At 50.7% G+C, this 13651-nt stretch overlaps 1 protein-coding gene across 1 annotated transcript in view; it reads right to left on the reverse strand.

Moving 5' to 3' along the window:
- The window catches only part of LOC147123942 (sialic acid-binding Ig-like lectin 12), a 172453-nt gene that overhangs the window by 17153 nt on the left and 141649 nt on the right, over positions 1 to 13651 (reverse strand). Inside the window, exon 7 of the mRNA XM_085968745.1 lies at positions 9964 to 10017. Within this exon, the coding sequence (XP_085824871.1) occupies positions 9964 to 10017 (54 nt within the window). The remainder of the gene's footprint in view (positions 1 to 9963; positions 10018 to 13651) is intronic.

The following is a 13651-nucleotide window of genomic DNA, read 5'->3' on the forward strand; positions in this document are numbered from 1 at the left end:
TAAATTGTTAAATAACATATTATAATGCTAAGCTTAATTAGAGATCGCTTTGTAGTGTATGTACCTTGAAGAAGGAACTATATTCTGCAGCCCCTGTATACTGCAGTACCAGTAGTGACCACCCCTGTATATAAGCCTGTGTAGTAACTTTGTATAGTAGTTCCAGTTTTGTCTCCATTCAGTAAACACCTGTTATAACCAACTTCTGCAGTCCGTCTCTCAATTACACACGGACATTACATTGGCGACGAACAGATCCGAACTTACCTACAGTTCTGCACCACCTCATGGGGATCCATCCCTGAAGCGAAGTTATTAGAGGTCGAAGCCAGAAGGAAGAAATCCAAAAAGAAAAAAAAACAAACAGAAGAAACGGACGTTGACCGTGGGCAACCGCCCTCTGATTCAGCGAATTCGAAGATTTGCAGGAGAGGTTGTCGAGAGCTGGGCTTGGTTATCCAGTCTATGGTGTTCCAGCTAATCGGGCTGGTGGCAGGTAGTACACTGATCCTTCCTGGGCTGTGGCGGGCTACAGCTCGATCGGGTGGCTTTTCAACAGGGCCGAGCAGCGTTGTCGGGAAGAGGAGAGAGAGAGAGAGGGTGGAGCACACAGGGCGCGGCCGGTGCTACGAAGCCAGGCAGCGTACAGACCCGAGAAGAGGGAGGGAAGTGTCCCATAGGGTCTGCTCTGACGACGGGAACAGCAATAAAAGAAAAAGAAATTAGAAGCGCAGAAAGCCGCGAGGAGCTGCAGTTTGCCACGGGGACCGCGGAAAGCAGCGTTGGCAGCAGCGCGGGGGGAAGCGCGCGAAGACCATAGGGCGTCGCCATCAAGGCATAAAAACGCCAGCAACAGCGCTGGCAGCAGCGGAAAAGGCAGAAAGCGCGGGAGGCGCCATCTTAATCCAGCGGGGAAGAAGGCAAAGCGCGGGAGGCGCCATTTTGTTCAATCGGAGAAGAAGGCAAAGCACGGGAGGCGCCATCTTAGATCTCCAAGATGCCGAAGACTGGCAATATCACTGCCTTCGATAATGCAATAGAAGACTGGACCACGTATGTGGAAAGAGTCGAAGTATATTGCAAGGCAAATGAAGTAGCCGATGAGAAAAAGGCATCGGTACTACTAAACTTAATGGGCGCAAGAACGTACGGCCTATTGCGGAACCTGATCACTCCAGTCAAACCGATGGCGAAGAGTTTTAACGAAATTGTTGATATCCTACAGGAACACCTAAATCCTACACCGCTGCTGATAGCAGAAAGATTTAAATTCCACAAGAGAAATCAGCATAAAGATGAGAGCAATGCTGATTACCTTACGGAACTACGCAAGCTATCAAAGCATTGCCAGTTCGGAGCAGGACTGGCAGATACCCTACGGGACAAATTTGTCTGTAGACTCCTGAGTGAAGGAACCCAGAAGAGGTTACTCTCAGAGAAAGAGCTGACGCTAGATAAGGCTTTCAGCGTGGCAGTATCGTACGAAGCAGCAGCAAGGGGAGCTGCGGAAATACAGCAAAAGCCACAGGAATACGGCACCCATGAAATGACACGGGGATTTGAAAAATGTTATCGCTGCGGCAGAACAACCCATGACCAGAAGGACAGCTGGTTCAAGGACAAAACATGCAGGCAATGCGGAAAGATGGGACACTTTGCACGAGTTTGCAGGTCCGGGAAGAAGACTAACGACAACAAAAAGACTACTAAGGAACAGTACAGGAAAGTACAAAAGATGACCGACAGTAGTTCCGAAGACCAGAAGAGCGATAGTGAATCCGGGAACAAGAGACTAAGCTGTCTCAAACTACACAACGTAATCGCAAAAGAGGATCACCGAATCATTTGGGTCACCCTCACGATAGCAGGGTCCCAAGTCAAAATGGAATTGGATACAGGATCAGCCCTGACCGTCATGAATCGACGAGACTACGAGCGGCTATTCTCACACATACCCTTGAAAGACACGTCCATTGTCTTGAAGACATATACGGGGCAGAAAGTATACCCCAGAGGGAAAATAAGGGTGCCTGTCGAATACAACAGCAAGGAAATACAGAAATTGTATCTGTACATACTGCAAGATGGTGGACCACCGTTATTGGGACGTGAATGGATCAGAAAGATAAGTTTAGACTGGCACTCCATTCAGGCACTGACTGTGGCTGGTAAAAAGGATGACGACGTCACACCTGGACGATTGTCAAAAATCTTAGCTAACGCTAAAGAGGTATTTCAACAAGAACTGGGAACTCTTAAAGGCGTAACCGCCTCGATAAAAATAGAAGAGAATGCAATTCCCAAGTTTTTCAAAGCAAGACCGGTACCGTATGCAATTCGCCCAGCCGTCGAGGCAGAGCTGGAGAATCTGGAGAATGCAGGTGTGTTATCTAAGGTAGACTGGAGTGAGTGGGCGACACCCATTGTTCCTGTCATGAAGAAAACGTTAAACAATAAGTCTGAGGAGCCAAGGAAGGTTCGCATCTGTGGGGACTTCAAGGTGACTGTGAACCCAGTCCTTCACAGGATAGAAGATATTTTCGCCTCACTATCTGGAGGGAAGCGTTTCACAAAAATTGACCTAGCACAAACATATTTGCAGATGGAGGTTGAAGAATCCTCTAGGAAGTATCTCACGATAAACACTCACAAAGGTCTTTACCAGTATAATCGACTGGTATTTGGAGTAGCATCAGCTCCGGGTATATGGCAAAGAGCGATGGAACAAGTTCTGCAAGGGATTCCGGGGACTCAGTGTTACTTGGACGACATCCTAGTGACAGGTGAAAATGACAGTGAACACCTTGCCAACCTAGAGCAGGTGCTCACTAGACTAAGAGAACATGGGCTACGAGCCAATCGCCCCAAGTGCGAGTTTTTTAAGAAACAAATATCGTATTGTGGCCACGTGATTGATGAAGAGGGGTTACATAAGTCCCCTGACAAAATTGAAGCGGTAGTTAAGGCTCCAGCGCCTGAAAATGTGTCGCAACTGAGATCATTCCTCGGATTGGTGAATTACTACCATAAGTTTTTGCCGAATTTGTCCACAATTCTGCACCCACTGAACACCCTGCTACAAACTGGAGTAGCATGGAAATGGAGCGATGAATGTAAGCGGGCCTTTCAGAAGTGTAAAGGCCTGATCACTTCAAGACAAGTATTGGCTCACTACAACCCATCACTACCGATAAGACTGGCGTGTGATGCGTCTCCCTACGGCGTTGGAGCGGTACTGTCACATAAATCCCTTGATGGTTCAGAGAGGCCGATAGCTTTTGCGTCACCCTCGTTAACTGCAGCCGAGCGTAACTACGCCCAGATTGACAGAGAGGCCCTCAGCCTGGTGTGGGGGGTGAAGAAGTTCAATCACTACCTGCACGGACAGAAATTTACTCTACTAACTGATCATCAACCTCTTGTCTCCATTTTCAACCCTAAGAAGGGCGTCCCGATTGTTAAGTATGTGTATTGTATTGAACAATTAACACAAAGACTTAAACGTATAACTCAAACAGGTCTTTACTGGTTGGAGGTAGGGACTATACATAGGTCTTTACTTCATGCCCACAGGCGGGAACTGAGGGGGATCAGTACCCACAGTACTATTTATACCCCTATGGCCAGGAGTGGTACTGCGTATCACTACGCCCAACAAGTAGTGCAGTCCTGTCCATAGGTTCAAAGTAGCACACATATTACATACACAACATTCCTCCCTTCCTAGCTTTACAGTCATCTCCCCATTTAACATAACGTAATAACATATATACATATATAACTTCAGGTTTACATAACAGAATAACATAGATACATAGATAACTTCATGTCAAAACAGATCACAGATTCAGTCTCTGCGGAAAACAGTTCACAGATTCAATCTCTGTGGTGTAGTCGGTTCACGTTGCTGGAGTGACTCATTCAATAGTCCTTCCATGGATTTAACAGTTTGAACTTCCGAACTGAATTGGCTCCGTTCGGAGGGACCACGTGTGTGATCTGGTAGAGGTGATAATGGTTCAGATGGGTCATCTTCTGTTTTTACTTTTCCTTTTCTGCTTCTTGGAGACTCTCTGGGCTCCATTGTCAGCTGCCACAGCTGCCAGCTGCATGCGCAGTTCCTCCTTCTCTTCCTCCTGTTTCCGTCGTAGAGCCAGCTTCTCCCGATGTTCCGTAGACTTTTGGTGCTCCTCCATGATTTCTGCACTTTGGGAGTCGAAGTTACAAGCTGGGCAGGACAGGACATCGTAATATTCGGTGTCGTCCTGAGCTAGACCAGTGAGAGGGTCGTCTATTTCCTCCATACCCAGCTGGACGTTAGCCAGCTCTTGTTCCAAATCCAGACATCTTTCCTGAAGAGACTTCTTCATGTGTACCTCTGCATCCAGCTTTTTCTGGGCTTTCAGCAAGTCGTTTACTAGTGACCTCATTTGTGATTTTAATACTTCAACTTCCTTTGGAGATTGATTGATCGGACTATGCAATCCCTCTACCGGAGCAGCTGTTTCAGCGGTCTGTTGTTCTACGTTGACGTGAGTCAGCGTACTTTTGGCATCCAAGGGCTGCTCTGTTGCAGTCATCTCAGTCTGTGTTGCCACCTCAGCTCTTCCAATAACCTTTGAGAGCTCCAAACCCCTTTCGTTTGAATATTGAAGTTCATGTTCAAGTTTTTCCCATTTCAGAGTCCTGTCCTTCAGCATATGCAGGAGTTGGCTGACCGTTAACTCCTCTGACATCAGACGTTTTGTGTGCTCCTGCTCCATTTTCTCCATCAGCTGCTTCTGTTGTCTTTCCAGATTCTCCAACTCTATATCAAAGAACTCTTTCGTTGCATTCAACTCTTGCTCAAAACGGCGAAGCATTTGTTCTAATTGCTGTTGTAGTTTGAAATGGAGTTGAGTTCGAGCCCGGTGTCCCTCAGAAATGGGCACATCAGTAGACTTGCCAGACTCAGAATCCACAGTTAAACTATGTTGTTGTTGCTCAGTGGAATTCTGTGCTGAAACTTTGTCTTTTGCACCTGAGTTGGGCTTACCATCATCCGTTCCAGAGTCTGGGCCGACTATCTTCACCGAGTTCTCACTCGTTATTGTTTGTAGGAAATGCCAGTCCATATTCATTTTCCTAATCCACTCCCGTCCTAGTAGTGGAGGACCTCCTTCAGATATCACATATAAGTCCATTATTTGACTGTCTTCGCCCTTGTGGACCACTGCAACCTCTATTTTCCCGATGGGGTACACTCTTTGCCCCGTGTATGTTTTCAATATAATCCCCGTATCCTGTAGGGGAATATGCTGGAATAACTTTCCGTAATCTTTCTTATTTATGACCGTCAATGCCGATCCAGTGTCCAATTCCAGTTTTACTTGGACTCCTTCTATCTGAAGAGTGACCCAAATTGTCTGGAGGTCTGCACCCTTACCAGCGTTGAGTACTCTTAAGCTAGCCAGTTCATTACAGCTTAAGCTAGCCAGTTCATTACTGCTAGCGTCTGAATCGGACTCCTGTTCGGTCACCTTGTGTACCTTTGCGTATTTTCCTTGCGGTGACTTCTTGTTGCTGGTCTTCTTCCCTGACCTGCATACTCTAGCTATATGTCCAAGCCTACCACAAGTTCTACATTCTTGGTTTTTAAACCAACACTGGTTCTGATCATGCGTTGTCTTTCCACAACGATAACATTTGCCAGAACTCACACCCAATTTGTGTGCACTGAGCTCCGGTGACCGTAGCTGCATTACTGCCGTGCCTCTCGCTGCGGCTTCGTGTGCTGCTGCCATAGTGACCGCCTTCTCAAGCGTCAGCTCATTCTCCTCGAGCAGTCGCTTTTGTGTATCCTGTTTAAATAAACCACACACAAATTTGTCTCGAAGTGCCTCTGTCAATCCCGTTCCAAACTGGCAATATTTCGCTAATTTACGCAATTCCAGCAAATAATCAGCATTGCTTTCATGCTGTAGCTGCCTTCTGTCGTAAAATTTAAATCGTTCCGCTAGCATCAGCGGCGTGGGGTTTAGATGATCTTTCAGGACAGTAACAATCTCATCGAACGTCTTATCCGCCGGTTCATCTGGTGATAACAGGTGTTTCAATTGCCCGTATGTCTTCGCACCCATTAAATTTAATAATGTTAGTGCTTTATCAGCCTCACGAATTTTATTGGCCTTACAATAATTTTTAACTCGTTCAACATATATGGCCCAATCTTCGATGTCACTATCAAAGTTGCTAATATTCCCGTGTTTAGGCATTGTAGTACTTTATCAGATTTGCAATTTCTCAGATTTTTTTTTTTTTACTGTTATCCAAGATGGCGGCTTCCCGCTCTTGCCGTCGTCCTCCGCCCACAAAATGGCGGTTTTCCCGCTTCTGCCTTCTTCCCCAGCGGTTTTCCCGTGAAAAATGGCGGCTTTCCCGCGCTTCTCGCTCTCCCCGCCCACTTCAATGGCGGTTTTCCTGCGCTTCTCGTCGCTGACTTTCAGCCCGACTGCGGCTCTTATCTCCTGTGCGATCGCTGGTGCGCCGCCCGCCCGAAACGGTTCTCAGCCCTTATCACCGGTGCGATCGCTGGCCCGCTAAGCGCCTCCCGCTTGAAGCGGCTCCCGGCCTCTGGCTCACCCGCTCGGCGGCTCTTGCTCGCTCCCTCCCGGGCTCTGGCTTACCCGCTCGCGCCCTCAGTGTCTGCCGACGCTGCGCCTTCCAGCCCGAGTGCGGCCCTTATCAGGGATTTCGATCGATTGCCCTTCTACCTCCGACTTCCCCCAGCCCTGTCTTTGCAGCCAACGCTGCTTGGCTTACCCACCACCGAGGTTGAAAAAGCTGCAGGATGTCTTCTGTCCTCCCGTTTTCAGTCGTTGATGGAGGCTTCAGGGTCCTAATGCCTGTCGCTTCCAGTCGCTGGAAGCTGTCAGGATTTCTGCTGCCCTTCAGTTTTCAGTGGGGTGTTGAGGATTGGAACCTCTCTTCAACGTCCTGTCTTTGGACGAAGCCGCTGTGGAATAACTGCCGCAGGGTTCGAACCGACTCGTCGCCAGTGTTAAGTATGTGTATTGTATTGAACAATTAACACAAAGACTTAAACGTATAACTCAAACAGGTCTTTACTGGTTGGAGGTAGGGACTATACATAGGTCTTTACTTCATGCCCACAGGCGGGAACTGAGGGGGATCAGTACCCACAGTACTATTTATACCCCTATGGCCAGGAGTGGTACTGCGTATCACTACGCCCAACAAGTAGTGCAGTCCTGTCCATAGGTTCAAAGTAGCACACATATTACATACACAACACCGATAATGACAGCACAACGGCTACAGAGGTGGTCCCTTTTCCTAGGGGCACACCAATATGACATCGAGTACAAAGGAACTAAACAGCATGGGAATGCTGATGGATTGTCGCGCCTACCGTTGCCGACGGTGGAAGAAGCACCTGCAGTGGATCCTGTGGAGATATTCCACTCGACCATAGTCGAATGTCTACCTGTGACGAATGCAAACATAGAAAAGGAAACACGAATTGACCCGACACTCTCCAGGGTCTATGATTTAACGGTGAAGGGATGGCCAGCACATGGCGAACCACTGTTGCCAGCATTCTCGCCGAGAAGAGAACAGCTGTCAGTGTGCCGAGGAACCTTGATGTGTGGATCCAGAGTAGTAATTCCACCCAAATTGAAGGATAGAGTGCTCAATGAGCTTCATGAGGGTCATCTGGGAGGGGTAAAAATGAAGAACTTAGCCAGAGCGTTTGTGTGGTGGCCGGGAATCGATAGAGAAATCGAAGAGATGACCAAGAGCTGTACAGGATGCCAGAAGGTCCAAAACGCCCCACCACAAGGCCCTCTACATCCATGGGAGTGGCCCTCATCTCCATGGCAAAGGGTACACATTGATTTTGCTGGTCCATTTATGGACTCGATGTTTTTAATTGCGGTGGATGCACATTCAAAGTGGCCAGAGGTAATAAAAATGTCCTCAACCACCACAGAAAAAACGATCACAGTCTTACGAACCATATTCGCCAGAAATGGGCTGCCTGAACAGATTTGCTCCGACAATGGATCACAGTTTGTGTCTGAAGAGTTCCGGAGGTTCTTAAAGAACAATGGTGTTAAGCATTACACATCCGCCCCATATCATCCAGCCACCAATGGATTGGCTGAGAGGTTCGTTCAAACATTCAAGAAGGCTATCAAGGCAATGTGTAATGAAGACATACCCCTACAACACAAGGTGGATAACTTCTTGTTTGCCTACCGGAATGCGACACATGCGGTTACCAACCAAACTCCAGCCATGATGTTCTTCAATCGAAGACTAAGATGCCGCTTGGATTTGGTTAAGCCAAACATCAGAAGAGATGTGGAGAACAGGCAGTTTCAGAATATGAATGAAAGGCCAACCAGGAGTTTCAAGATAGGTCAACCAGTTTTGGCCCGGGACTACCGCACAGAGAAATGGCAGCCAGGAACGATCTGCACACGGCAAGGACCTCTAATGTATACCGTGGATGTTGGAGAGAGCATTGTAAGATGCCATGCTGACCAGATTCTAGAGTCACTGGAAAACGTCAAATCTACACCACGATCCTATACACCTGGTGATGAAACCGAAGTACCAATTGCATCTACCTCAGAATCGGTGATATTGGAAGCAGACGAACCAAACAACGACGTTGATCCTGAATCAACTTTGCCAGAAGAACCTGATACCCCAAAGAGGCGTTATCCGGACAGAATCAGGAAGCCTCCTCAAAGACTGAATTTATAATTGATTAACTTCAGCTAATGTATATAGCAACTGTAATTGTAAATATGTTGTTTAATTATTAATCGAATGTTATGTACTGTTTAGCTAAAAGGGGAGGAATTGTAGTGTATGTACCTTGAAGAAGGAACTATATTCTGCAGCCCCTGTATAATGCAGTACCAGTAGTGACCACCCCTGTATATAAGCCTGTGTAGTAACTTTGTATAGTAGTTCCAGTTTTGTCTCCATTCAGTAAACACCTGTTATAACCAACTTCTGCAGTGCGTGTCTCAATTACACACGGACATTACATGCTTAACACTGCTTGTACCAGGAAAGCTAAAAATGAGAGAGAGATGGTCAATTCCAATGGTGTAAAGAACTACAAACAAGATAACACTGAACAGGGTAGAATTGTTGGAAAATTACTGAGTCAGGAGGGGCCAAGATGCTACCCTTAGTCTGAGTGACAATGGTATTTTGACCATTAGAACCAATTAAAAAAGGTGATTTTGTTAAAGACCATATATGGACACTGGCCAAACGAACTTTTGATCAGGAAAGCATTAAAACCTCGATACTCAAAGAACAACTTTACACAGACCTACTGCGAGAACAAAGGAACAGACTGAAGATGATGTCACCTGTGTCCGAGAGGCTCCAGAGACCAAGGGCTGCGAGCTGCTCCTTAAACTATCGCCTGTTGTTAAGTATGTTACGCTGTAGCTTAATAAATCTTGATCTATTGCTCAAACATACTGGCTGCTGCCTATTGGTGTCTTGTCCAAGAACTCAGCGATCATTGAGATCTTACACTGGGACCCACATTATGAAGCAACTACTTGTGGTGAGTCCATGGCCACTCGAAACTGGACTGGGACCTCCCATTTGGGATGACTTTCTGATGGCTGGAGTGACGTGACCCCTGGGGAATGGAACCGTCGCCCATTGCAGCATCGAACACTCCCTGGTCAGGTTACAAAACCCGGCAATAAATCAACCCTCAAGGACAAAGGTGGGGGGAGTGGAGAGATTTGGAACAAATTGTTTTATATACGAAAGGAGGCATTCACTCATGGTCCGCTGAAGCACTGAATGTGAATCTCTTGCCACCTGCTGTAACCAAGACAAAAGGTTCTGTTGGTTGGGGGACACAGTCTGAATGCAGAATAGATAAAAGCTCTGAAGTGTTAAGGTGCAGCCGTTTACCTTTTCTGATGCTGTCAAACTCTATGTTGGCGTAGGTACAGGGATCGTCTTGCACTGTAACACAAACAGCAACAAGGTGTGAAACGGTGCCAGTCACTCCTGCATATTCATCCTCGACTGTCAGCTGTGGCTCAGTGGGTAGCACCCTCGCCTCTGCGTCAGAATGTGGTGAGTTCAAGTCCCACTCCAGAGACTCGAGCACATAAATCTCAGCCGACACTCCCAGTGCAGTACTGAGGGAGTGCCACACTGTCAGAGGTGCCGTCTTTCGGATGAGATGTTAAACCGAGGCCCCGTCTGCTCTCTTAGGGGGACGTGAAAGATCCCACGGCTACTATTTCAAAGAAGAGCAGGGGAGTTCTCCCCGGTGTCCTGGGCCAATATTTATCCCTCAAACAACATCACTAAGAAACAGATGATCTGGTCATTATCACATTGCTATTTGTGGGAGCTTGCTGTGCGTAAACTGCCTGCCGCATTTCCTACACTTCAACAGTGACTACACTCCAAAAAGTACTTCATTGGCTGTAAAGCGCTTTGAGAAGTCCTGAGGTTGTGGAAGGCGCTATAGAAATGCAAGTCTTTCTTTCTTTTCTTTTACAGGTGTCGGACTCACCACAGCAGAGGGCCAGGACCGTGCGCTGCCTGAGCACCGGGAATGTCAAACTCTCGGTGACAGTGGACCTTGGGACAAGCACACTGCAACATCACCCGGGACACTGCGAGCGGGTTGATACAACCTCACCCGGGACACTGCGAGCGGGCTGATACATCACCACCCGGGACACTGCGAGCGGGCTAATACATCACCACCCGGGACACTGCGAGCGGGCTGATACATCACCACCCGGGACACTGCGAGCGGGCTGATACATCACCACCCAGGACACTGCGAGCGGGCTGATACATCACCACCCAGGACACTGCGAGCGGGCTGATACATCACCACCCAGGACACTGCGAGCGGTCTGATACAAACTCAACCGGGACACTGCGAGCGGGCTGATACATCACCACCCGGGACACTGCGAGCGGGCTGATACATCACCACCCAGGACACTGCGAGCGGGCTGATACAACCTCACCCGGGACACTGCGAGCGGGCTGATACAAACTCACCCGGGACACTGCGAGCGGGCTGATACATCACCACCCAGGACACTGCGAGCGGGCTGATACATCACCACCCGGGACACTGCGAGCGGGCTGATACATCACCACTCGGGACACTGCGAGCGGGCTGATACACCCTCACCCGGGACACTGCGAGCGGGCTGATACAAACTCACCCGGGACACTGCGAGCGGGCTGATACATCACCACCCAGGACACTGCGAGCGGGCTGATACATCACCACCCGGGACACTGCGAGCGGTCTGATACAAACTCACCCGGGACACTGCGAGCGGGCTGATTCATCACCACCCAGGACACTGCGAGCGGGCTGATACATCACCACCCGGGACACTGCGAGCGGTCTGATACAAACTCACCCAGGACACTGCGAGCGGGCTGATACATCACCACCCGGGACACTGCGAGCGGGCTGATACAAACTCACCCGGGACACTGCGAGCGGGCTGATACATCACCACCTGGGACACTGCGAGCGGGCTGATACATCACCACCCGGGACACTGCGAGCGGGCTGATACATCACCACCCGGGACACTGCGAGCGGGCTGATACATCACCACCCGGGACACTGCGAGCGGGCTGATACATCACCACTCGGGACACTGCGAGCGGGCTGATACACCCTCACCCGGGACACTGCGAGCGGGCTGATAGATCAACACTCGGGACACTGCGAGCGGGCTGATACATCACCACTCGGGACACTGCGAGCGGGCTGATACATCACCACCCGGGACACTGCGAGCGGGCTGATACAACCTCACCCGGGACACTGCGAGCGGGCTGATACATCACCACCCGGGACACTGCGAGCGGGCTGATATATCACCACCCAGGACACTGCGAGCGGGCTGATACATCACCACCCGGGACACTGCGAGCGGGCTGATACATCACCACCCGGGACACTGCGAGCGGGCTGATACATCACCACCCGGGACACTGCGAGCGGGCTGATACATCACCACCCGGGACACTGCGAGCGGGCTAATACATCACCACCCGGGACACTGCGAGCGGGCTGATACAAACTCACCCGGGACACTGCGAGCGGGCTGATACATCACCACCCAGGACACTGCGAGCGGGCTGATACATCACCACCCGGGACACTGCGAGCGGTCTGATACAAACTCACCCGGGACACTGCGAGCGGGCTGATACATCACCACCCAGGACACTGCGAGCGGGCTGATACATCACCACCCGGGACACTGCGAGCGGGCTGATACAAACTCACCCGGGACACTGCGAGCGGGCTGATACACCCTCACCCGGGACACTGCGAGCGGGCTGATACATCACCACTCGGGACAATGCGAGCGGGCTGATACATCACCACTCGGGACACTGCGAGCGGGCTGATACATCACCACCCGGGACACTGCGAGCGGGCTGATACATCACCACCCGGGACACTGCGAGCGGGCTGATACACCCTCACCCGGGACACTGCGAGCGGGCTGATAGATCAACACTCGGGACACTGCGAGCGGGCTGATACATCACCACCCGGGACACTGCGAGCGGGCTGATACAAGCTCACCCGGGACACTGCGAGCGGGCTGATACATCACCACTCGGGACACTGCGTGTGGGCTGATACATAACCACCCGGGACACTGCGAGCGGGCTGATATATCACCACCCGGGACACTGCGAGCGGGCTGATACATCACCACCCGGGACACTGCGAGTGGGCTGATACATCACCACCCGGGACACTGCGAGCGGGCTGATACATCACCACCCGGGACACTGCGAGCGGGCTGATACATCACCACCTGGGACACTGCGAGCGGGCTGATACATCACCACCCGGGACACTGCGAGTGGGCTGATACAACCTCACCCGGGACACTGCGAGCGGGCTGATACATCACCACCCGGGACACTGCGAGTGGGCTGATACATCACCACCCGGGACACTGCGAGTGGGCTGATACATCACCACCCGGGACACTGCGAGCGGGCTGATACATCACCACCCGGGACACTGCGAGCGGGCTGATACAACCTCACCCGGGACACTGCGAGCGAGCTGATACATCACCACCCGGGACACTGCGAGCGGGCTGATACATCACCACCCGGGACACTGCGAGCGAGCTGATACATCACCACCCGGGACACTGCGAGCGGGCTGATACAACCTCACCTGGGGCACTGCGAGCGGGCTGATACAACCTCACCTGGGACACTGCGAGCGGGCTGATACAACCTCACCCAGGACACTGCGAGCGGGCTGATACAACCTCACCTGGGACACTGCGAGCGGGCTGATACAACCTCACCCGGGACACTGCGAGCGGGCTGATACATCACCACCCGGGACACTGCGAGCGAGCTGATACATCACCACCCGGGACACTGCGAGCGGGCTGATACAACCTCACCCGGGGCACTGCGAGCGGGCTGATACAACCTCACCCGGGACACTGCGAGCGGGCTGATACAACCTCACCCAGGACACTGCGAGCGGGCTGATACAACCTCACCCGGGACACTGCGAGCGGGCTGATACATCACCACCCGGGACACTGCGAGCGGG

Source organism: Somniosus microcephalus, chromosome 1 (genome assembly GCF_052327205.1).
Source record: "Somniosus microcephalus isolate GS21.2 chromosome 1, FLI_Smic_1.0, whole genome shotgun sequence".
Classification (NCBI taxonomy): Eukaryota; Metazoa; Chordata; class Chondrichthyes; order Squaliformes; family Somniosidae; genus Somniosus; species Somniosus microcephalus.